Source organism: Anopheles ziemanni, chromosome 3 (assembly GCF_943734765.1).
Source record: "Anopheles ziemanni chromosome 3, idAnoZiCoDA_A2_x.2, whole genome shotgun sequence".
NCBI lineage: Eukaryota > Metazoa > Arthropoda > Insecta > Diptera > Culicidae > Anopheles > Anopheles ziemanni.
In genome coordinates this window covers 36,027,216-36,051,752 of record NC_080706.1, presented here as the reverse complement: position 1 = coordinate 36,051,752, position 24,537 = coordinate 36,027,216, and the positions used below count along the sequence as shown (strand labels likewise).

Here is a 24,537-nt window from a genome sequence, read left to right as displayed (position 1 = left end):
TGCTGAGCCAAGGTTATTCAACATAGGAGTCTACGGGTTTGTTTTGGAATATTGAACAATAATTATGATGATATCATAATGCTGTTATGATATCATTTGCTGCTGTTATGATATCATTTGTAAACCCCTGTAATAATGCTGCTGTTATGATATCATTTGTAAACCCCTGTAAAAATAAAGTAAGTAAAAGGCATCTTCCTAGATCACATAACAAAGGAGAGTTGCTTATAAGCTTTGGTTTATAAACTTACACAGTCAAAGATACATAACAATGCTGATTATATGTTCCTAAACTGCGTGAGAATATTTTAACATCTTTTTGGAATAATCGAACAATTGATGCTGAATTCGTTAAACAAATTCAGATGAATGTCAGCAAAGACAGTGTTTTTTTGTTTAACTAACCTTGGCTCGTATTGAAAATTGTAGTGGTGGGGAAACTGAATCTCTGCAGGGATTCGAATCTTTCGATTCAAATCCATTCTGAGATCTGGATCTTCGAATCCGAATCCCAATCCATCTAAATCCATCATCTATCGTACATGCTCATCTAATGTCGATTTTTCATATGATGTGTTTAATTCAATGAAAGATTTACATAAGAATATCAGCATAGTTGACATTATTCTTCTAATTGTATTCAAACAACACGAACAATCTAGTCCCAAGGCTCTTTTTGGTAGGCATGTATACCTTTGGTAGGAAAGTGCAGCAAGGTTCTCCTTGGGGTATTTGAGATATTCAATTCCTACATCCGCTGGGCCCTTGAGGCCAAATGAGCTGTTTTATTCACAGGAATCCGATTCTGAATCCGGTAAAAATGGTCTGGTCTAATGAAATGGGTTTAGTTGGGTAGAACAACTCGGATAATGGACATTCTACTGTATTTCTTTGTAAAAAAAAGGTTCTAGGAATTTTTCTAGAGCCTAACTTGCAAATCGCTCAAAAAACTCAATCTATGTCCATTTGACATTGACCCAGCGTTCGATTTGAGTAGACTTAATTAAATTACATTGTCTCTAGATCGACTAGTTATGTGACTATTTCGACTCAAATCATTGAGAGTCGATTCAAACAGTTTAGGATCAAATCAGAATCGAATCAAATCGAGTCCCAAACCAATCAAATCTGATTCGAATCCTAATTGAATCAAATCTTTAGAATCTCCCAAATGGGATCCAAATCTTTAGAATCTGTCAGATGCGATTTGAATCTTTGGAATCCGTCAAAAGTAGAGTTGTGTAACTCAGATTCAGATTAATGAATCTGAATGAATCTTTCAACAAAATTAATGAATCTGAATCGCTGAACGAAAGATTCATGAATCTTTGGGGATTCCTGCGGATTGCGAATTGAACCCCGAAAGATTAATGAATCCCGAGAGATTCATGAATGATTCTGAATGAATCTTCCGTAAAAGATTCATGTGAATGAATCTCGTCGAAAGATTCATATGACCCAGCGCTAGTCAAAAGGGATTCGAGTCTTTGGAATCCGTCTAGGGATCGAGTCTCGAATCTTCCGAAACCTGATTCTGCCACCACTAGAAAATTGACAAGCCGAGTTGGCTGTTTTTGGTTGGATGTTGGTATTTGGGATTTGTCGGAGGTTCTGATTTTCTTCAATTATGAATTACAACGCCCAGGCAGGCACTGATGGACGAGGTAAGCAAACAACTACAATTATGAAGTGTTGAATCTCATGTACCGAGATCTTTCGTACAGCCCATCGGTCGCTATCGAAAAAGCCAAAGCGGGTAAGTGATGTTAATGCCATCGGCTCCACGATCCCGTTTCAACAGATGACATCACAAATCCCTACCAATCAGTACATGCCACCCGATCCCAATAATTGTAAGTATTACCTAGATGACTATGCACCCACGGGCGAGTTAAAGATCAACTTTTCCTTCAATCTGCCGCAGTCTACGGCGGGCAGGAACAGCCACAGCATCAACAGCCAAACTACGGATACATCCCACAGCAACCGCAGCAACCAAACCATGTACCAAGGCAACCGGGACAGCCATCGGCGCCGGTTCCGGGGATGGGCGGTGGACAGTTTGCCATGTTCCAGCAGCCCATCGTTCAGGACATGGCCATGCAGTACGGCCAGAAGCTGGCCGACCAAGGCAAAGAGATGGTGCACAGCCACATTGAAAAGTACTTGCCGGTTGCCAAGCTGAAGTACTATTTCGCCGTAGACAACAGTTACGTGGTGAACAAATTGAAAATCATCTTTTTACCGTTCCTGCAGAAGGTAAATGATACGAGGATTTTGATGAAATTGTTCAATGGCAGTCAAATAAATGCTTGTGCTTCTGAATCTTGTAGGATTGGGGAATGAAGTACGACCACGACAATCCGGTGCAGCCCCGGTACGACATTAATGCACCAGATTTGTATATTCCTTCAATGAGCTACATTACATATGTTGTTTTGGCGGGCATTGCTCTCGGTAAGTTTGTAACACATCACCCATCCGGACGTCCAGTAACCCTACAGTGTGGTAATTCGCAGGGATGCAAAATCGGTTCTCATCGGAACAGCTTGGCATTCAGGCCTCGAGCGCTCTAGCATACAGCATCATCGAAATGCTCATCTACATATTGACGCTGTACATAGGTAATATTTCAACGTCTCTCAGCACCCTCGACCTCCTGGCTTTGACTGGCTACAAATACTCTGCGATTGTGTCCATCGTGGCCGGTAGCATATTGCTAAAGAGAATGGGATACTACTTAGCATTTTTCTACACATCAGCAATGCTGCCAATGTTTTTGGTAAGTAAACACGTCAAAACGGTAAACATGCGCAACTCGGGGCTCAGTTGGTGATGCAACTTTTCTTTCCCCCCTCCAGCTACGCACCATGAAGGCCAAGGTACTTTCGGAACCGGCCCAAACGCAGAGCGCGGTTGGATATGATCCGTATGGGCAGCCGCAGAACGACCATCATGTTGGTCGTAAACGTAAGCTTTATTTCCTGTTCCTTGTTACTGGCCTGCAACCGGTACTGGCATTCTGGCTCACGGTACATCTGATAGTTAGCGATACTGTACAAAGTGCTTAAATACAAATACTGAACCCTCACGATGACGCCGGTGTACTAAATGGCGTCCAATGGAAATAAATTCGTAAGTCAATTTGTTTCATTTCTATCTTAATTTTACGATGTATCTTAAATAGTTTTGTGATTATTCAAAGATGACGTTTTCGTAACACTTCGGTAACTTTTATTCTAAATTTTGATAATTTAATTGTTATAGATATTGTCAAAGTGTTACATTGAGCTCATTAAAAAAAAATTAACGTAAAATGTATTTGACTATTTTAGTCGTCTCTCCCTGGGCTGGGTTTTCATTTCGAGCAAGACACAATACGCGCTAAAATGTGATGAATTTCGTCCTGAAGAGGGCAACCGTTGGTGAAAGTTTCCGCATACTCGCTGCATGTGTCGCATTATCTCACGCTGACCCCCGACACTTTCGGCTGCCAATGGCAAACTTTGGCCACCGTTCGCGCGAGGGATTTCATGTGTAATGAATAGCTCAGCTGTAATAAATGTACCGAACCGAAAGTGCCCATAAATCACAACCGCCGCGTCTGAATGCCACCTTTGCGAAAAACTCTTTTGACAACGAGATAACACGCACCAGCCTGCCTCCAACATCCTGCCCCAAAACGGTTACCGGCCAGTAACAGGTATGGCACCATACGGAAGCTTCCAGCGTCGTGCGCGTGCGCCTGTAGAAGAAAACTTTTCCTCTCCCTATCAGCAACGGTGCCTAAAACAATTACATCCGTAGGAAAAAGCCCATTCCGCACGGCGGACAGATTGCTCCTCGTTCTCCGGTGAAGTTCAACCTTCGCTGTGGCGGTGAAAGCTTTCTCCCGCAGTCGGTTGTCGCCATTTGTCCGCGGAGGGATGCACTAAAGTCGGTTCCGTACGCAGATGATACTGTTCATTCATTGTTCAACATTCTGATCGTGGGAGTGTGGAAGTGCGTGACCGTGACAAACGGGCAGTAGTTCGGAGTAACGTAACGGTAGACAAACGTCTTACGTGGGGTAAAGAAGACACATCCGAATGGCTTCTGGCGCTTTGAACAGGAAGTGACGCACGTCATCAGCCGAACTTCGAGAGTAACCAGCTGCCGACGGTGGACCAAATGGGCAACGATTAGCATAATCGATAAATCTTGCGGTTAACCAGTAGTGTGAATTGGCGTTTAGCAGACGCTGCTGGGCCAAGAGTGTTGTGCCGAGTCGAACGAATAAAGCATCGCGCATTTCGTGGCGGGCAAGTGTTCCCGAATAAATTCCGCCCCCTCCAAACCATGTTCGTTAAGGTCTGCCTGGTGGCGCTTTGCTGCATTAGCTGCACGACCGTCGTGTCGACGCTGGGACACAAGGCTCACGGCGGGGACGTGTTCACCAGCTCCTTTCTGGTACGCTTCAAGCGTAGCTTGGACAAGCATCTGGTGCACGAAATTGCGTCCCGCAATGGATTCCAAAACTTGGGCGAGGTAAGTTTGGTAGGCGAGAACCGAGGGGAACGAAAACATATCCATTCGGTGGATGAAGGAGGCTGTTTCGCAGAAAAAGGAAAACAGTTTCTTCTGAAAATGAAACCCACCATCGCAGGACATCCTCGTCTTTGTGAGTGTAAGCTGTTTGAGAAGCATACTTTCGCCGTGTATTGTGGAAATAGCTTTAAAAAAGTTATGGATCGCTAGATTTGTTCGCGCAACAAAGCTCGTTCAGAGTATAACAACAGCCCTCTGAACAAAGACCAAATGACAAAACATATGGTGTACGCGCGAGTGAACCATTCAGTACGGCGTAAGTGTGAGCTGATTGCGGGAATTCTACTTTCAGCTTCCTGGCAGCGACGGCACGGAGTACCACTTCAAGCATACCACCCTGCCGCTGGTACGCACCCGGCGCAGCATCTCCCACACGCGAGTCCTCAAAAAGGAACCACTGGTAAGTGAAAGAGCTCCTCGGGGGCATTGGGAGAGAGAGTATAGAAGCAGAGTGGGGTTGTGCGGACTGGACCCACGGGAAGGGGGCAACGCAGCCGCAAAGTTCGGCTCGTGTATATTTATGTTGTTTTCCATTATCGGTCCCACTGTTGCTGCTAGTAGTATTCTCCCCAGCACACGGGGGACACGACGGTTCGTTCCGCCTTGCTTCACGCATTACCATGACGTTGTCCCATTTGCGTCACCGTCAATACACGCGCGTCGTCGAGTACATCCTGCGAGACGACACGGGCACTTTTCACACAGCAGTAGGCACCGCTTGTTGCGATGGCGAGCTATCCCCCTTTAATACCGGAGAGTTATTATTTTTCCCCGTTCGCCTTCGGCATGCTGCCGACGGGTTACGTCTTCGCCGAGCTAAGCCAAAATGGACATTGAGGACATTACATATTGTGCCGTAGGAGAATGCTTTCAAAGGATTTAACCGTAGCACTTACCCTACGGTGGAGGCAATGCAATATGGGTCATGCAGCTGGATGTAATTAAATTTATGATGAGAAAAACGGGAACATGAAAATTGATTGCGTTTTTCCCTTGGCAATTTTGACCAAGGAAAATATCAAGCATGATTTTATTACTCCAGCTTTTCAAAGTGAAACATCCCTTAACTGTTGGCGCTAAGCGTAGTCGGCATATGCTTGAGAATCCCAGAGATGGTTACTAAGGAAACCAACGGAACATCATAGCACGTGTGAAACAGTCAACCACGTGTACGCGTTTGATGCCTATCGGTGTGCAATTCGATTCTGAATCCAGCCGTAGTAGATGACGCGTGGATTTTGAAGCAACCCGATCGGTGTAATGTGAGCGTCCAATTTGGCGCACGCTTTGCCTGAGCAACATTCCGCCTTTCGCCCGAGTTTACCAATTGGTTCCCTAACATCGCAGGCACCATAGAAAACCTTCATTATCGAGCATGAATGTTCAATCTATTTTAAGGTCCTCAAAAGCACCAATCCCTTCCGCATCCTTCGATAGTAAGGGAAGTGGCTCGTCACAGCGTATCCCGGTCCGGATAGAGGATTAATTAGACTTGAGGGTGGGTGGGGATGGTTTTTCGATTATAAGAAAGCAACGCAGCCGTAACGTGCAATATTCCGGACGCCCCCGTACCCATTCAAATGGTGACGGTGATGGCAGTGGCCGGTCGCGGAAGATAGAGCTAATCTGCTTCCGATCAATATCCATGGATCCATCTGATGGAGTATTTTTAGGGTCCCACCCGAACTGATAATATTATCTTTTTAATTACGAAAAATATGCTTGTCACAGTGCGCTACCAATCGCACCATCACAAAAAGCGACATGTTGGAGAAATTACTGATTTTGAATTCGATTATTGATTTTTGGTCCTTGGCCGCTTAACAAAAGCTACAGTTTGTAAACTCTATAGAAGAGGCACAAATAAGGTTTGAAACGATTTAGGAAAATCCCACGTAGGTGGAACTTCCATCAATTTATTCAAACCGGCTTGTAAACGGCCATTAATCAACCGGAAATCTGTTTTATCCTATCCTTTTTCTTGGTTATCGTTTCCGAAGGAAAACATTACATGCATCCCTTGTAAACGCACGGGTGTATGTTTAGTCCTTTAATCTTCCTATAACCGTTATGTTGAACAAACAACTGACCAGTCATTCGTGTTGCCGAAAGGTCAACCTGCAATGATCCACTTAAAGCTACGTCCAACCGACGAAATGTCACGCAAGAGAAGTTTTTTTGCAGTCCAATCTCTACCTTGTGCGCCAACTATTGGATAGCCATCTGGTTCCTCGACATTAATCAACGTTGATTGAAAGCTACTTGTTACACTCTCATCGCGCCGTATCCTTTCTTACTCGATTTCGGGGTTTTTGTTTTCCGCTTTTCCGCAGATCCACACCGCCATCCAGCAGCCCGGGTTTAAGCGCGTCAAGCGTGGGTTCCGCCATTCGGTCCCGCTGAACTACATCCCGGAGAAGGGACCCGGGTACACCGGAGAGAACATACCGACCGATCCGTACTTTCCATTTCAATGGTACTTGAAGAATACCGGGCAAAATGGAGGCAAAGCCAAACTCGACCTCAACGTGCTCGCCGCGTGGGACCAAGGAATTACGGGGAAAAACATTACGACGGCCATTATGGACGACGGTAGGCAATCCGGGGAACCCGGGGGGGCTCGATGGAGCCTAATGGTTACTAACATTGGTTCATTTCACTTTCGTTCTGTGCCATTGTAGGTGTCGACTACATGCATGCGGACCTGAAGTTTAACTATGTACGTAAAAATGGGAATGTAAGAAACAAACGAAACAGCGTTGAATAATGGATATCTTTTTCTTGTATTACTTGTGTTTTGTGTCTGGTAGAATGCCGAAGCCAGTTACGATTTTAGCAGTAACGATCCGTTTCCGTATCCGCGATATACGGACGATTGGTTTAATAGGTAAAACATTTGACGGAGCAAAATTTGACCGAAAAAGATAATAAATTACTAAACTTCTGTACATTTTCCTCTCCACCACAGCCACGGTACCAGATGCGCTGGTGAGGTAGCCGCTGCCCGAGACAACGGAATCTGTGGCGTTGGTGTGGCGTACGATTCCAAAATCGCCGGCATTCGCATGTTAGACCAACCGTACATGACCGATCTGATCGAGGCGAACTCGATGGGCCACGAGCCGCACAAGATTCACATCTACAGTGCCTCCTGGGGTCCGACGGACGATGGTAAGACGGTCGACGGACCGCGCAATGCGACCATGCGCGCCATCGTGCAGGGTGTGAACGAGGGCCGCAACGGGCTGGGCAACATCTACGTATGGGCCTCGGGTGATGGCGGTGAGGAGGATGATTGCAACTGCGATGGATATGCCGCTTCCATGTGGACCATTTCGATTAACAGCGCAATTAACGATGGTCAGAATGCGCACTATGATGAGAGCTGCAGCTCGACACTGGCCAGCACGTTCAGCAATGGGGCAAAGGATCCAAATACGGGCGTAGTAAGTAGCTCCGGGATTTTTTGTGTCGTGAAACGATGTTCTGAGATGGGAGTTTCGTTATCCACTTTCAGGCAACGACCGATCTTTATGGCAAGTGCACCACAACACACTCCGGAACGAGTGCCGCGGCACCGGAAGCGGCCGGAGTGTTTGCCCTTGCACTGGAGGCAAAGTAAGGTTTTGTGTACTGGATTCCTACGCTGCGCTTCTATCTAACCGACCTTTCCTCTCTGTCATTCCTTAGTCCTGTGCTTTCCTGGCGCGACATGCAACATCTGACGGTGCTTACATCGAAGCGAAACTCGCTGTTCGATGCAAAGAATCGGTTCCACTGGACGATGAACGGCGTGGGGCTGGAGTTTAATCATCTGTTCGGCTTTGGAGTGCTCGATGCCGGTGCGATGGTTTCACTGGCGAAGAAATGGCGAACGGTTCCGCCGCGGTATCATTGCGAGGCCGGAGCTATCACGCAGATACAGTAGGGCTTTACATATGCGTTGGAGTACCTTCGCATAGTAATGTTTGTCATCAACGTCCTTTCCCTTTCCAGTCGGATACCATCATCTGGATCACTCTATCTGCCGATCAAAACGAATGCATGCAAGGGAACCGATACGGAGGTCCGATACTTGGAGCACGTCCAAGCCGTCATCACAGCGAACGCTTCCCGGCGGGGTGATTTGGAGCTGTTCCTTACGTCTCCCATGGGCACAAGGTAAGGGGTTCCAGGGTTGCTTTGATTGTTTTCCTCGTTCTGCCTGGTCACCTAAAACTTTTCCTCCCTTATTCAGATCGATGATCCTGAGCAAGCGAGCTAACGACGATGATCACCGGGATGGTTTTACGAAGTGGCCCTTCATGACGACACACACTTGGGGAGAATATCCACAAGGGACCTGGATGCTCGAGGTAATTGTTGGGCCCGATATTGGACAAATTCCAAACCGATTCCGAACCGATTCCATACCAATTTTCTCGTTCCCTTTTGCAGGCCACATTCAACTCGAAGGATAGCCGCTCCGGATGGATCAAGGAGTTCTCGCTGGTGCTCCACGGCACCAAGGATCCACCCTACCAGACCCTGTCGCCAGCATCGCCGCACTCTAAGCTGGCGATTGTAAAGAAAGCTCACGAGGACAAGGACGGCAATTAAACTGCACTGCAACTCCCGTCTGCGTACACACAACAAAGAAGAAATACACTCAATTTCCACAACCAAATACACACAAGTACACAGGAACACTCTACAAATACGCTCTAATGATATCCTGGCTGATGTCATTACGCACATATATAGATATACATATACATACATATATATATTTATACATATGAATGTTGGTAGCATTTATGTTACAGGGGTAGGTGGTAAAACAAACTATCTTATATAGAGCAGCTTTCCATCATCTATGCAAGGAAACAGAAGCAAAAAGAGAATAACATAGAGCAAACCGCCATATGAAGCATGAACTGGCACCGAACAACACCGAATCCGTTCCTTTCCGAGCACTGCAAATCACTGTAGGAGGTCCTTGGTGTGGTACAGAGGGGGCGGGTGTGGAGGATGTGATGATAACGCAAGAAGGAGCAAGCATGGCGAACAAGCGTGTCCTGCCGCAACTGGTTCTGATTGTTGTCCGTTTACGTTGAAGCAGTAGGAAGACGAAGTATCCAATCTGTTGTGTTCCGTTAGTGGTTACGGTTCCGTTGGTGTGTGTTACTGTCCGTCTGTTAGTTCGTACCAATATATTGCGTATCGTATCGTCCCCAATAAAGGCAGAATTATTTGTATATAGGCGTCAACAAACAAACAAAATACAGTGCATCTATATTACCAGAAACACAGCTGTGCATAAGTCATGATTTTGTATAACCCGTGAGCCCAGGTGGTAGACACACTTTCTGTGTGTGGGGGGTGTACCACCAGCATATGTAATCTTGCAATCAGCAGTCTACTAATATCGAGGGCAGCAACAGTGGCGTCAGCAGCAGCAGTAGCAGCAGCAACAAGAACAGCAGCAGCAGCAGCAGCAGTAGTAGTATGACCGACAACAGTTTATAGGAAACCATCTCAAGCAACAAAATCATTGTGTGAACAGATGATCTACATCTTTGATAACATAAATAAAGGAATGCATTTGAACACTTAGTACAATTTGTTAGAAAGGATTAAAATCAGATCTTTCTTGTATTGCTGTTTATCGTAAAACCTTTCATGCCTGTCGGTACACGAACTTCTTGTAGAAATCTACTAGTATACGGGTAAAAATGTGCAATTGTTACGCCATAATCGATATCTACACGAAAATAAAATTATCTACTTCCCTCCATGATATCTGAAGTGTGCGTACAATTTGAATACAAAATCATACAAATCTCTGGCAGTAAATGCTATTTATTGTGCTTTTAAAATCAAATTTATTCAACGGTCGCATTGGATTTTTAAATCGATCCGTAATGCCATTGACATGATATCCTGTACGATGTCGTTGGTACAGCTGCATTTGAACCTTGGAGTGTAAACCGAGCGCTACCCTCATCGACTTGACAATCGTTTGTTTTGGTGTCGGTTTAAAACGCATTGTGCCGCAACGATGGTCGCGGAGACTAAAACGATGGCAAATTCACTGAATTTACGCAGAATGATCTGTGAAACGAACGTACTTTCACGGTCTGATTGTTCGGCAATATTTTCTCAAGGTAAGAGTATGACACAGACAAACCATATTGTACGTAACGTGTGGGAATTTCCGTAGGGTCAACCCAGGTGATAGTTTCCGCCAACGGACCGGCAGAAGTGAAGCTAAGAAATGCCGAGTCGGACAATTCCCATCTTGAGGTGCAGTACCGGTCGAACGCAGGACTTGAGGATATTCAGAACCGTTTGGTCGAGAGCATCATCAAGCGGTCATTCGTCCGGGTGGTGGCCACCTCCGCTTACTCCCATACCGCCGTGTACGTTTACGTGCAGGAAATGACTGACAAAGGCGGGGTAAGTGACGGTCGTGCTTCCTGATAGTATTAAATTTCATTCATAACCATTCCGGCATCCCTTGTTACAGTTACTAGCGTGCGCTATCAATGCCACAAGCTTGGCGCTGATAACTAGCGGCATCGAGCTAAATTTTACAGTTGCTGCTGTGCACTGTATAATGTGTGACGATGGAACGCTGATCCTGGATCCGGACGATAAACAAATAAAGCGAGCGCGCAGTTCGTTTACGTTCGTGTTCGATAGCATCGCCAAAAACACGGTTACCTCGTACGTGCATGGAAGCTTTGCGTTCGAGGAGTACGAGAAGGTCGTCGCCGTGTGCCGAGAGGCAGTAGAGAAGATATTCGATTTCTACAGAAAAGTAACACTGAATATTACAAAGGTTGTCACTGATGATAGTTAATGTTTTGCAAGATATAAAACAATAATTTAAACCATATTTTGTAAAAATATATAACTTTAACAGTACACATGAGGACATTTATTATTAATTTACTTTATTTTCAATAAGATACCTTTTTTTTGCTTTGTATACAATTTTATACTTTATCTACAATTTTATTACAATCATTACACAAATTGTTTCACTGGTTGTTTTTTTTTGTTGTTCTTTTTCTTTTAAATAATAGTATCTCCGACCGCCTTCGTCCGCGTGATTTGTTTCCATACTGACTTGACTGTCGATCAATGTACAGTTCACACTTAAAAATACCTGCACAACGACGACCGTGCCTTTGCCTTTCTACGCTTATACCTATTGTAAGTGTGGGTTCGTGTGCATTTTGGGTCCTCGATCCTATCCATTTGCTGATTACACCAAATCGTGGGCAGAGTGGGGTAGAGTGAGAAACAAACAAAAATACAAAAAGAAAATCTAACCGCACGTGCTACGGCGGGAAACACGTGCCACACGTTTTACAAGCCCACTTTCTCTACTCCCGGAGTGTCTCCCACTGTCTCCAGGCAGGCAATACCTTACGTTGCTTAGTGTTACTCGTTACCGTTTAATTTTTAACTTTCCTTACTTTCTGCATCTATGAGACCAGATTATAATTCGTTTTAGTACGTGTTCTCTCTTTGGTTTCACCACCCTCGCAGGGGAGGGGCGTGGGGGTGTGGAGAAGATATGTAATGAAATTAAAATCGTCTTATGCAGCAGTGCGTGCGTGCTTGCGTGCGTGCGTATACATCGAGTCGTCCACAGATTCGTAGCACACAGTTTCTTTCTCCAGCTCGCTAGTTTCCCTGTTTCTTAAGCGCAACCCGATTCGACCGATCATTAAATGACCCGAGAGGTGCCCCATCGTTTTTTTCTTTATCAATTCCATTCCAGCCTCGCTGCACGGCTGGGCAACGTTGGAACAGATCGGCCTCGGGGAGCACCACCACCAATAGCACAAACTTGACCGTGCGTCCCAAAATCCGACTAAAGTTACGTGACGCTATTATTGCTTTCGATTTGAAAATAGATAGCTTGGAAACAACATCTCTCTAACCCTTTTGCCCACCAGGCGCCTCCATCGGCGTCGGTTTCTTTCTTTTTCTTATTTACTGTAGAGTTTGTTTTTCATATACACTGCGCCGATTTTCACATTTTGCAGCCGATTGTTCGAAACATTTATACCCTCAAGCCGGTGATAGTAGGTTGTTTGGGAGTGGTGTAGGGGGTAGATGGGTGTAATTTTAATCCTGCTTTCACTTATCGTTTTATTGCACCGTAAACGTTAGTCCTTTGCACCAAGCGTAACCATGGTTACAGCGAGCGTACGATTTTTCTCGTACTCAAATTTATACAGTTTGTAACAATCTCTTCTTTGGGGGTGTTTTTTTTAAAGATACTGCACCCATTCACCGATACCTAATCGTTACGATTGTTTAACTCACGAAGTATGCACATTTAAAACACAGCGATGTAAAGTTTGTGATAAAAGCGACAGATTGTGTGAGTGGTTTTGGATTGATACGGCTTACCGATCGGTTCAGCTCCATGGAGTTTGATGTTATTACGTTTTTACAACTTCACTAACGAGTGTGTGTGTATGTGTTTTTTTTAAATTCTCCAATACCCTCTGATGTGCTTATTAATGTGCATCCCTGCAAGCGTAAAAAGAGACCAATTTGTTTTAAATATACCTTTTTCCCTTTAAGGATTCCTTGTTTTCCATTTCGTCACATTGCTGTTCACACCAGAACCGGGGGAGTTTGTCCCGGAGTCTGGATTTTCGTATACATTGAATAAGGCGGCTAATGGATTTGCGACTCCACCTGTGTGGTGGTGGGCGTTTGTAATAGCTTGATTAAAAGGTAGTCTATCAAAAGAAAACTGCAGCAAAACAAGCACCCTCAGTAGTAAACTGTGGGAGTTTTCCGGTCGCAGGTCGTGATCACTGATCGCTTCATTCCGGTTTGCATTTTTTGTTTCCTCTTTTTTTTTCTTTTTCAGCCAGGGAATTGAATGATGGTTCTGGTTGGGATTTGCTTTTGTATCGTTAATTTAGTGTTATAGACTTTCTAGATTGCTCGTTTTGTGCATTTACTTTACTGGGTTTGTTCGGTGCGAATTTGTTCCTTAGTAGATTCCAGTCAATCCTAACCCTCGTTCCACGATCCTCCCTACGAGGATCGCATATCTTCTATTACATTTGTATATATATAATATACATACATATATCTATGTATACTTTTTTAGCAATAAATTCTTAACTTCCCATGTACAAAAAAAGCCAATCGTTACGCGAATTCGTATACTTCGATTACTGTGCGTCATCGTATGTGAACTATCACCCATGATACCGTTCCGTGTACTTGTGTGCGTCTGTGTGTATGTGTGTGTGTGTGTGACAGTGTGTAGGTGTTTTTTTCGAGCTCGATCGATTTATCATTGTTTTAGGTGGCTATGTTAATTTTGCAACTCTTGATAATCTTTTGAGACTGAAAATAAGCATTACTGTATATTTTACAATTCATAAATTAAACAAAGAATAACAGTTATAAAATAACAACAACACGTTATAAAAATTGGTCAAACTAAATGGAATTTTGTCATTGAAAGTAAATTTCCGGACCATTAATGTTTTTTTATTATAAACAAATAAAAATTGCCCATTGTGGTCGATACGGTCCATGGTTGCGTAGTTGAACTTGTTTCAAAATTAGATAATCTATAAATAATATTTAATATGAGATCTTGATTCAAATATGTAAATAATACCAAAGAAAAATTCGAAAGATTTTCCACCAGCATGCAGTAAGCACGTGCGTGCAAAAATGTTGCATGGACTATCCGTATCTCGTACCATAACCGGTTCGTTTAAAATTGATCGTTAAATGGCTGCGTCCGTACGTTCAAGAAAACCGGTAACTTTAGCTCATCGAACCGGTTAATCGGAACACATTTTACGAAACGTACCGCGAACAATGCGATTTGATCCAATTCAAAGCAGGTGAAAATATGATTGAAACGTAAATATAAACCAGAAAATCAAACAACAAACAAGGTGGAAGTAAAACGAATAGAAAAAGAATTCTAAAAATATATAAATAAAATCGGAAAAAAATTAAAACAAACGAACGAAAGAAGCATTTTTCAGCGATTGTGTTCGATATATTTCTTCCTGTTTTTTCCTGTTTGCTCGCATAGCGTTACCCCCTTTTTGCTAGCTTTACGTTTTCTTCTCCTTCAGCCTAACTGATGCGACATTCACTCTTAAACCGTACGCCCTCGTAACATGCATCCTTTTGTTTTCTATTTCGTTTCCTTCGCATTCTAAACTTTTCCAAACGTGCTCCGTATGCTTCGTCCCTTCCTTTGATATTTACAGCTCAACCTATAACGGATTTTATACAGCTGATAGCATTTGCACGGTTCGGGTTTTCACTGTGTCGTTGTTTAACTACTTGATTTTAATGTTAATTTTAACGATCGCTTTCTTTCTGCTGAGTACTTCACTGTGTTCCACTAAACACGTTCAGTCGAAAACACTGAACGCTTGCCTAGTGTGGTTTGCTATAGTGGGGAGCGCGGCTGAAGGATGATAGTACGGTGAAACAAACTCTCAACGCAACGAAAATTGAAACTAAAATAGCAATAAAAATAATAATATAATTAAACTAAAACTTTGCCTGTGGTTTGGTTGGCCTTAAGCAATTATTACACGACAATTACAGAGAAAGTAGCAATTTTACAGCTAAAACTACATCTAAAACGGACGCACCGGGAAGCGGAGACAGGTGGTAGCGGATTTGGGCTGTATTTTACTTCTTCTTTCGCTCTCTCTCTTTCTCCATCTTTCCTTCACTGTTCAGAAGTAAAAGGAAGTCTCCAGATTGGTGCGTATATTGCATTGATTGTTCCTATTATTAGTTATCATTACGTTCATTCTGTGTAACTATAATAACTTTCGTATTTTCGAGTTCCTTGTGTTGCAGTGTTTTGCTCTCTAGTTCCTTTTTTTTAATTTTTTGTTGCTCAAAAACGAGGTTGTCCAGAAATCTCCTCTCCTAAATGACCTCACTTAACTAAATGCTGTAGGTGCAATGTAACAAAAACAATTATGAGACACGAAGGATGAACATCGGAAACTAAAACGAGTTACAGCTTGCCCTCACACCTAGGAAACTTCCTTCCTTTCCCTAACAGCTCAGGACTTTCTGTTTTTAATTTGTTACATATTGGTACCAACTTATTGGTTTGATTTCCCTATCCCGTTTCCCACCGCTCCACGGTCCGTTTGTTCCGCGCGTGTTCCGTATTGTGAATTTAATATAAATCGTACTTACATAGTGTGTATGTGTGGTTGTGTGTATGTGTTTTTTTGTGGATGTGTATGTGGTTTCTTACATGCCTTATCTCACTAACGTTAACGAAAGGATACCATTCATAATCTCGTGTCGTTTTACATGATTTTGTTTGTTTGTTTTCTTTTGTTATCGTTAATTAAATTCGTTGAAGTCTGGTGATTTGCAGAATGCCTCTAACATTTAGCGCTGTTCTTCTTTTTGTTCGCTTTTTTCCGTATATCCCTTGCACGTGCATTTTTTTTCCGTGTTCCTGCCTTGCATACTATTTTTACATTATGCTCAATATCCAACAGCTTAATTTTTTTGCTTCTGGAAAAGAGACAAACAAGGTTTTACCTAACCATTCTGCAACCATTCATATTCTGCTCAACAATTGAGACGCACCGTTCCCTCACCATCGAGAATGGTGTCGTTTTTGTTTTTCGCAAAGAAACGGGCCGGGGCCGAAAAAGAGGTGCCGGGAAAGGCATTGGGATTGCTGGAGAGAATTCTCGCTTTTTCCATTCCGTTTGGTTTATTGCTTGTTGTTTGTTTTTTCCCTTTTCATTTGTTGTGGCCATTTTATCTGATTTTCCCCTCCCGAAAAGGAGCCCACCTGCGCTTTTCTTCCATTTGCAGCTCCTCAATTTCCCCTGCTTTCCCCGCTCCTTTTCCGCCCGGCCTACTACGCGCTAGTCCTTAAGAAATGCTTACCCCGACAAAGCCATCGCTGCGCTAGCGCCACACGCGTTTGGCGGCGATTTTGGTTTGGGTGAGATGATGGTCGTAATAATATTGGTAGTAGCAGTTAATTGTAGTTTGTAGTGTACGGGTACGCAATGGCCGTAACCACCCCCTTCCCCACTCCATCGGTGGGGGGGATGTGTGTGTGTGTATCTGTTTTGCGGTGGTAAGGAAAGATTAGCGTGTGTGCACTATGCGTGATCAATATGCCACTATACTTGTTGCTTCCACTCCGTTTTCCTCTGCTGGTAACATCAATGTTATGAATCCTTTCTGCTGTGTGTGCTGATTTTTCTTCTTTTCTACACTGGATCTTCGCTACCCACAACTTTCGCCCTTTGCATATCTCGTGTACAATGTTGGTTTTGCTTCCTTGTGTTGGTCTGTGCGTGGGATGTACTTTATTTACAGTTGCCAGTGGTGATTGGAAAGCCACCTCTATGCGAGTGGTTTGTATACCGTGATTTGTTTCCATTAAACCGAAACCCCTCGGTCGGTTTTGGAGTTTTTCTTCAACTCAACTATTTTACCTCCATTTTGTGGATTTTCCACAATGATTTGTATCGCTTACTCTGTCCGATCACATGTGTTCGCACGCGTTCCGTTGAGTGTATTTTGCTTTCCGACATTTTCCTCCTAAGCCCGTTCTTTCCTACCCTGCCACCGCTGAGAGTCGTACTGTTTTTGTTTACGAATAATTCTAACACAATGTTTTCCTAATGGTGTAGTACAAATTAAATATCGCAATCCACCGGCAACGTTTGCTCCAGCTCGGGAAGCTGGCCTCGAGGAAACCGGGTGACAATGTACAATAGCTGCGCACGGGGAGGATCGTAAGTCGAGTCTCTCCTCGGTTCTCAAACGCTGCTGCTTTCCCATCCGATCCGGCGTCCACGTTCCCTTGCGACGGTGAAGATGGTGTGAGATGGTGGACGAGAAACGGGGTCGGTTTGATTTGCATAACCGAACATCGACGGCCGATGCAATTTTCCACTGCATGCATACACTTTCGTCGTCGTCGGAGAAGTTACGTATGTCAGGTTGGATTACGGCATATACTAATTTGTCCGCTGTGCAGTATCCTCGAACCTCGGTTTCCTTGGAGATCTTCACCACTCTCTGTCTCTCTCTCTCTCTCACATTGCTCGTCGTCGAGATCGTTCGGTTTCTTCCTTTCGCTTGATGTTGGAGGTGAAGTCTGTTCCACATTGCATCGAAACCTGGCCGACATCCTTGAACCGAGCAAGGATTGACGGGTGAAGGTTGGGTTGCACACTCCTCCGGTTTTGTTTTCCATCCCGTTATGTGCAGTTTTCAACGAGCAACGTTGCTGTTCCGTACGTTTTTCCTCCCCCTTATTTGGTTACTTCAAATGGCCACGATTTCACTAACGCCTGTACAGCAAACCACCTTTCCTCTCTTCTTTTTTTGTTTTTCATTTGTTTGATGATCTTCCCGCCCGACCACAGCCACTACGCCATCGACGCCGCCGTGCGAGCGTCTGCTGACGTAAATGCATTTTCCACTTACACGGACACGTTGAAGCGAAGGAACGTCCACTAGAAAAAGAAGTGGAAAATTGTATTAAATGTGATTGCATCGGGGCAATGGAACCGTATGTTGCGTTTACTTACCTCTCCCTGGAAGTCCCTTCTCGGTTCGGCCAAGCGTAAATCCTCCGGAACGTCCGAAGGACTCACTGCGAGGACTCGGGTTTGGTTTGTGACCGTCAAGCTGGCGAACCGGGCCTTGGTTCCTCTCGGGTGGCCACAGATCATGCTGCTGCTGCTGCTGCTGTGGGTGGTGTTGGTGGTGGTGTTGGTGATGATGGTTTGTTTGCTGCGGAGTCCGCTTAGAGATGGTGCGGGTAGTACTCGGCCGGCGGGTAGTGGTAGCCCTGGTGGAAGGCCGGATCGCCCGGCGCCCGGTGCATCATCTGGGCCTGGCCGTCCATCATGTAGCTCATCGCGTCCGGATAGCCGGCCGACGGGCCCGGATGCGTGTACACTGAAATCGGAGAATATACTGGTCAAGCGAAAAAAAAAGAGAGGAGGAAAAGAAGAAAGAACGAGCGTTCAGTTAACTTCAACAGTACAAACTGACTAGCGGATGAGTGAGGGGGGGAAGGTGTGAGGGGATGGAATTGACTCATTAAACACTCTACCGGGATATGGGGATGCGAGGGTTAGTCGGCGGGAAGGGCTGAGGTGTTCTAAATCTAATTTCTACGAGGATCACAAACGCCACCATAATCATCATTATCTAGCGAACTTCTCTTGTGTTTCGAGTCCGAAGACGATACCGTAAGCCATGCCTTTCGCACACACACACACACATTCTGAGGTGTCTGAAACGTGGTGTAGGACCTTATCCACGGCCACATTAGCATTCATTAGGCGAACCGTTCGAAGTCGAAGTCGTTAGCATCGGATTTCGGAACCGGGATTGGGTTTTGTATCTGGAGCGGCGATGCCACAATAAAGTGGAGCAATCGATCTGTTTGCGAGCTTTTCCGCCGAGAGTTTTTTATTTACAGTCCCATTTAGAAAATCCTTCGAATCTATCAGCAGAAAATGGTCGCAAACGGAACGGATATCTTGATTGATCTTGGCTTCTTTAGAGCTTGGGAAAAACGGATAGCAAAAACAACGAAATTGAAACATCGGTTGCTACGATGCGTGTTTTTTTCGACATTATTGGAAAGCTAAGGAAAATTTTTCTCTTCCGCAAGAGTTCTAGCCCGAGATTGAATAATGGCGTTCGCCCCCGGTCGGAAGGAATTTTCCTTAATTACTTTTCAAACGCGACAATGGCAAGCGCAAACGAACCGAAATAGGCGAACAGCAAAAATACTACATGAAAATGAAACTGTGCAGGCACAAATCTCGATTGATCCCCTTTTTTTCCTTCTCCCGCCCGGGGTAGAACGGCGCACGCCGACTGACTCGGCACTTCGGTGATTGTGTGTTCCATTTCTCATTCAAATTGCGCTCGTCGGGCTCATTTCGGGATCATTGTCACATTAATTTTACTCCTCGGATGCAATTTACCGAGACGCGCGCGCGGGATAGATTTTCCATTTCACATTATCCTACCGCCGGGTTCGAAGGGGCTTTGGGAAGGAGATCACCTCGCCCCTGGGGGGAGGTCTCGGGAGATATTGTCTATTGGTGCTCATGAATAATGAAGCGTCTCCCCGGAACGGTAATTAAGCACCGAAGGCGGTTATGATAATAATACAGGCGCATAGGCCGAGGATGGATTAGGATGTTGTACCATTCTGGGCAGGGGAGGGAGGAAGGTGGGGAGGGTATTGGATGTTATTTTTCCGGTTAAAGCTGCTTGTGTCGCTGCCATTGGCGTCAGCTGCCTACCTTCTGACTGGTAGATTATGGAGTGGGTTAAATGTTTGGAAAATGGGGTTTATTTGGATCGATAAGTTTTTGAGCTATTATGATTTAAGTACTTTTGGTTGCCAATTTTCATATTAGAATTAGAACATATTTAGTTCCCTGAAAATTTAACATTTTACTCGCTTGCACTTGGCTAATTTTGACAAAGTATGAAGCAAATGTTTTAAAATAAAAATCATGTTACTTGTGCTATGAAGATATGTTTCATTCGTATTGAAAAATATAACATGAGATGAAGTATTTCATTTCCCAAAATCGCTTTGTAGCATTAAAATTTGCTAAATTTTCTTATCAAAAATTACACGTATTGCAAACTGATCAATATTTAATCAGTACTGACAAAGAAGTTTTTCTATTTGAAGTCAAAGGACCAAAACATGAAAATATGAAAGTTGAATTTCCTTCAATTTGCCAAGGTAACATTCGTCGTAGAAATTCATAACACTATGTATATATTTGCCCGTTTCATAAAAATAAAATTTCCTGTAAACAGCAGGTTACACAATGAAATAAATGTACCTTTAGTACGGAAACATTTTAAACCGTTGCGTTGTGATCCTTGTTTGACGTATTTTCATGATTATGCCGACCAAAGAGCCAAGCAAGAATCTGCTCTCTGGTCCGCTTTTCATTACTTTAAAAGCAAAGTCATATATTGTCTAAAAATGTCCGTTTTCCCAAGTGAAAAAGTGAGTATATCGATGTGTTTTTGTAATTTCTAAATTAGTTAAAAAAATTAAAGGTAATAACAAATTAGCATTGAAAAAGGCCAACCAAGAAGATTATGAAATAGAATAATAACAGAGCATATAAAAATTCTATGATTGGCAGTGTTAGTATTCCTACAGAGTAGAATAATTGTTCAGCTACGCACTTTGACTAATTCCACGCCGATCGTTATCGATATGGGTTACATTTAAAAAGTCTACATCCTCAAATCTCGATACATTTCGGTAGCGAGCGAAAGAAATGAAATGTATCCCCATTTGATTGAGTCTACGGGCGGGAAGATAAAAACGTAGCGCTACTCGCAGCAAACACAGTAAGTACAGTACACATTAACAACCATTAGCTACGCTACGAAGGATAAGGACAAAAGCGGGCCGCTCGCCCCGCGCGATAAGGAGTTTTTCCCCCATTTTCCCTCCCCGAATACTAACCTGCTCGGTTGGACTGATCTATCATTGGTTGCACTATTCTGCGCCGCGCGTTGATAAACCTGCGAAGACGGAGAAGAAGAGAAAAATGAGTGGAAAAGATGGTTGAAGCCGCTGCAAAGGATAAGACTGGCGAACAAAACAACCCCTCGCTACCCCGCTTCCCACCGTGCGATCGGGCAAGGGCCCGCAGGACACGACGTCGAACGTGCGCGCAAGGATTCGGAAAATGGAACAAACACATTAATCAAGTGAAGTGAAATGATTAGAGTTGAACCCGACGTTGCGGGAGAGGATGAAGGATATCTGTGCCCGTGTTTTTCCGAGTTTTCCCCCCCCCCCCCGACCGTTGTGCCTCGCGGTGCTTGTTGTGGGGTGGGAGGAGGTGATAAAACATTCAAACGGCGAAAACTGTGACATTCGTGTTGTCGTCGTCGTAGTCGTAGCCGACTTTTCCGAAGCGCGCCGCCAGAACCGGTTGTTTTCTCGACCGTATCCGTCACACTGTTTTCCACGGTGGGGAATGGGGTCGGGACGGAAAAGCGCGTTTCGGTGGGGAAAGGCAGCAGCCATCCTCCGAACCGAACGGACGGACGGATGGTCGTACTGATAAAAATCTGTAATTTCCAACCCAAAAATTTCCCGAAAAGAGATTACTTCCGCCGCCATGCCATGCCGTTTCCCGGGGGCCGATTGGGAGAAGCGTCTTCAAGCGCGCGCGGACGAGGACGGGCCTGCCGCGGAAAGAATTCCATCCCGAATTACACATCCTTGCCAGCGGTGGTGGTGGTGTTGGTGGCACTATCGGATGGGCCAGATCAGCGAGAAACGTGCCGTCAGCCCAGAAGGATTTTTCGGTTCGCCCGAAAAGGGAAAACCCGAAGCGATTCGGATTGGATTGCACAGTTTATTTGATTTATGGAAATTAAACAATAATAAATCACCTCATCTAGTGATTGTGAAAGTTTGGCCTCCGGTCGCCCTTCCGTTTTTCCCCCTCCCCTCACCGTAGGTTGCCGGTCGGAGATGCCGACGTTTGGCATTCCCTCCCGGCTTTTCCCCGACTGTGTGCCCCGTCCGTGTGGTGCCGCCGCTTTTCCGGCGGTGGTTTGGCCCGCTACTCGGACGGAAGGGGGACCGACAATGGGAAGCTCGGACCGGAACCGACAAAGCGGTAGGGGGAGGCCAGGATTCCATTTTTGTTTAGATATTTGTTTGTGCATAGTCGTAAGTTAAACATGAAAATTGCTTTTCATCCGCATCGAAGGGTGACAGGCCGAAGTGAAACAAGAAAGCAAAGAAGAGAAAAAGAAAGGGAAACCTCGGAGTGGTCGACGGCGCGAGCAGGATCAAGAAAACGAGGAGGCAGCAAAAAAAGGAAACTCGAACAGCAAACACACATGATCCAGCCTGGCAAGTAGAAAGGACATCGTTCCCACCCAGAAGAAAGTGGAATAAGGCATGAATTTGGAATGACCCAGTGTGTGTATATTCCTGCCATCGAACGATAGCACGGCGAGGGTCCGTTTGGGGAGAGATTAGTTCCGGGATCGCCGGGACATGAATAGGAAATGTTTATTTTCCTCCGGCCTGTTTCCTGCGGTGCCACCGCGCTCGCATGGCAGGAAAGAGTTAAGCCGAAATAGGACAGGCTATTAGAGTGTGATCCGGGCTGCCAAACGGAGCGGAGACCGTTCGGAACGGGGGTTTTCCTACGGAGCAATACATTTATGAATGAATCCCCGTGCGGACCCGCATTCAGTTTATCATTTTTATGACACCACCGACCGATATTGACATGTTCATCAAAGTTTGACCCAACGGACTCTTGCCGGCATAATGTAAGGGATGTGGTTCTTGTTACGAAACTTTCAGCAACTTTAGACAAGAACAATGCCTAGCGCGGCTATAACTTCTATCTTTCGATTCATAAAGTAAATGTTTTAAACTTCATTTGCAAAACCAAAGTTTAGATCTCATTACATTGATGCCCCAAAAAGTGTGAGTTTAATTTTTGTTGAGTACATTCCGTATGATTTTCTACATATTATGGAAATACAGCACAAACAATTCTAAAGATTTTTAATGAAAGCTTAGTGCAAAAGATAAATTATTTGAACCATAGTAAGAACAATCGTAAAACATTGCATTACGGTGAAATACTTAATTTTTTGCTTCGTGAAGAACAAGCTCGCAAGTTTCTCAAAATAACGCGATAGAAAAGTTACATTTGCGCTTCTGTTTTAGGCAAAGAAAAAAGTTCATCAAATGTAAACTTGTCAAAGAAGTAAAATGACTAGTACCTAGTAAATGGGTGACAACTGTGAGACAAAGTACATATTCTATTGTATTGTATTCTATTATAAATACTTAATATGGTGTAAATTTGTTATCCTAAATGGAAAGATTATACCATATTATCAAAAGCCCTTTCGCGTTTCATGTAAGCTTCGTTTGTGGTTGTGCTATTATAGAAGGCTTCAACTTGTTCGGTTATCCCACTTCTTTAGGTTATACCCATTTTAATCTTTGTGTACTTGTTGTACTTGTTGTACTTGAGGATTGTTGGTTTTCACAAATTTTAATGAAAAATATACAACTGTCTTAAGCACGATGATTTAATTCTTAACACTTCCAGGGAAATAATCGAGAATGCTTGAGATTTCATCTGATATGCGTCAAATACATCGCGTATCTACATATTAAATCATTTTTACATTTATGTTTTAAATATTGACATAAATCATAAGCTATTACCATTATTTATCAACTCTAGTGTTCAATAATTGTAAAAGTTGTGTAAGAGTAACTAGCAAAACTCTTTTTAAAGGGGTTTTCCTCAAAAGTTCCATGTCGACCACCAAGGATTGGTCAAAAGGAATACACACCTGTGCCCTGTGGTGTGAACAGTGTCTCAACATCCTGCTCAACTTCATCCCTGTCGTTACTGGGGTCTTTTCCAAGCACGTGCAACCCCTTCACGGAGTGTCAAACGGTCGAGCGTCTGTAGTGTGCGACACATTTTACCTGTCAAATTTTCCACGCCCGCTCGACATTCGTGTTAGTTCCTTCGTTGAAGTACACAAAAACCAACGACCAGGTTGGTCGGCCGGTACGGAAAGTCTATGAGGAGGATCAAACACCCCTTAGGGGAACTGTGCAGTGCCGCTCAAGTAGCTTTGATTACGCTAATCAAACACACGAAGGAACATATGCGAGATTTTCGAGAGTGAAATGGGTCCACGGGAAGGACTTGCGCTTTCGTTAGGGGGAAAAAAGGGGGAAAGCCTCCGGGAGCCAGCAGAGGCCTGGCACAATTGAACAATTAAACATTCGCACCATCGGCGTACGAGGACCGGGTTTACCGAAAATCCGGCTCCGGAAAGCGCTACCTTTCTGCCGGCTCACGAAAATGT

The 24,537-nt window shown here is 44.3% G+C and overlaps 5 protein-coding genes across 5 annotated transcripts in view; 3 read left to right on the top strand and 2 right to left on the bottom strand.

Moving 5' to 3' along the window:
* LOC131289364 (protein Pixie) overlaps positions 1 to 24,537 on the bottom strand; it is a 369,862-nt gene that overhangs the window by 82,393 nt on the left and 262,932 nt on the right. The gene's annotated exons all lie outside the window — the stretch shown is intronic.
* LOC131289371 (protein YIF1B-A) lies at positions 1,544 to 3,199 on the top strand. The gene is made up of 6 exons (XM_058318607.1): positions 1,544 to 1,664; positions 1,725 to 1,853; positions 1,925 to 2,259; positions 2,334 to 2,457; positions 2,520 to 2,782; positions 2,862 to 3,199. The coding sequence occupies exons 1-6, from the start codon at positions 1,628 to 1,630 to the stop codon at positions 3,069 to 3,071; spliced, it is 1,098 nt and encodes a 365-aa protein (XP_058174590.1). The 5' UTR covers positions 1,544 to 1,627; the 3' UTR covers positions 3,072 to 3,199.
* On the top strand, positions 4,339 to 10,176 carry LOC131289366 (neuroendocrine convertase 2). Its single transcript, XM_058318602.1, has 11 exons — positions 4,339 to 4,527; positions 4,880 to 4,987; positions 6,921 to 7,179; positions 7,269 to 7,306; positions 7,398 to 7,474; positions 7,556 to 8,033; positions 8,105 to 8,205; positions 8,278 to 8,511; positions 8,584 to 8,748; positions 8,825 to 8,942; positions 9,025 to 10,176. The coding sequence occupies exons 1-11, from the start codon at positions 4,339 to 4,341 to the stop codon at positions 9,184 to 9,186; spliced, it is 1,929 nt and encodes a 642-aa protein (XP_058174585.1). The 3' UTR covers positions 9,187 to 10,176.
* On the top strand, positions 10,604 to 11,441 carry LOC131289375 (exosome complex component RRP46). The gene is made up of 3 exons (XM_058318610.1): positions 10,604 to 10,733; positions 10,790 to 11,025; positions 11,096 to 11,441. The coding sequence occupies exons 1-3, from the start codon at positions 10,628 to 10,630 to the stop codon at positions 11,429 to 11,431; spliced, it is 678 nt and encodes a 225-aa protein (XP_058174593.1). The 5' UTR covers positions 10,604 to 10,627; the 3' UTR covers positions 11,432 to 11,441.
* LOC131289376 (homeobox protein homothorax) overlaps positions 18,404 to 24,537 on the bottom strand; it is a 151,103-nt gene continuing 144,969 nt past the window's right edge. The window contains exons 10-11 of the mRNA XM_058318612.1: positions 21,125 to 21,183; positions 18,404 to 18,558 (exon numbers count right to left, since the gene is read on the bottom strand). Of these exons, the coding sequence (XP_058174595.1) occupies positions 18,404 to 18,558; positions 21,125 to 21,183 (214 nt within the window). The remainder of the gene's footprint in view (positions 18,559 to 21,124; positions 21,184 to 24,537) is intronic.

What these genes read in the sequence shown, in the direction of transcription:
- LOC131289371 (XM_058318607.1), top strand. Translation starts at nt 1,628, where the DNA reads ATGAATTACAACGCCCAGGCAGGCACTGATGGACGAG. An exon ending in TTTGGCGGGCATTGCTCTCG is followed by an intron (nt 2,458 to 2,519) that starts GTAAGTTTGTAA and finishes GGTAATTCGCAG; the next exon opens with GGATGCAAAATCGGTTCTCA. An exon ending in CAATGCTGCCAATGTTTTTG is followed by an intron (nt 2,783 to 2,861) that starts GTAAGTAAACAC and finishes TCCCCCCTCCAG; the next exon opens with CTACGCACCATGAAGGCCAA.
- LOC131289366 (XM_058318602.1), top strand. Translation starts at nt 4,339, where the DNA reads ATGTTCGTTAAGGTCTGCCTGGTGGCGCTTTGCTGCATTAGCTGCACG. An exon ending in GATTCCAAAACTTGGGCGAG is followed by an intron (nt 4,528 to 4,879) that starts GTAAGTTTGGTA and finishes TTCTACTTTCAG; the next exon opens with CTTCCTGGCAGCGACGGCAC. An exon ending in TCCTCAAAAAGGAACCACTG is followed by an intron (nt 4,988 to 6,920) that starts GTAAGTGAAAGA and finishes GCTTTTCCGCAG; the next exon opens with ATCCACACCGCCATCCAGCA.
- LOC131289375 (XM_058318610.1), top strand. Translation starts at nt 10,628, where the DNA reads ATGGTCGCGGAGACTAAAACGATGGCAAATTCACTGAATTTACGCAGA. An exon ending in TTCGGCAATATTTTCTCAAG is followed by an intron (nt 10,734 to 10,789) that starts GTAAGAGTATGA and finishes GAATTTCCGTAG; the next exon opens with GGTCAACCCAGGTGATAGTT. An exon ending in AAATGACTGACAAAGGCGGG is followed by an intron (nt 11,026 to 11,095) that starts GTAAGTGACGGT and finishes CCCTTGTTACAG; the next exon opens with TTACTAGCGTGCGCTATCAA.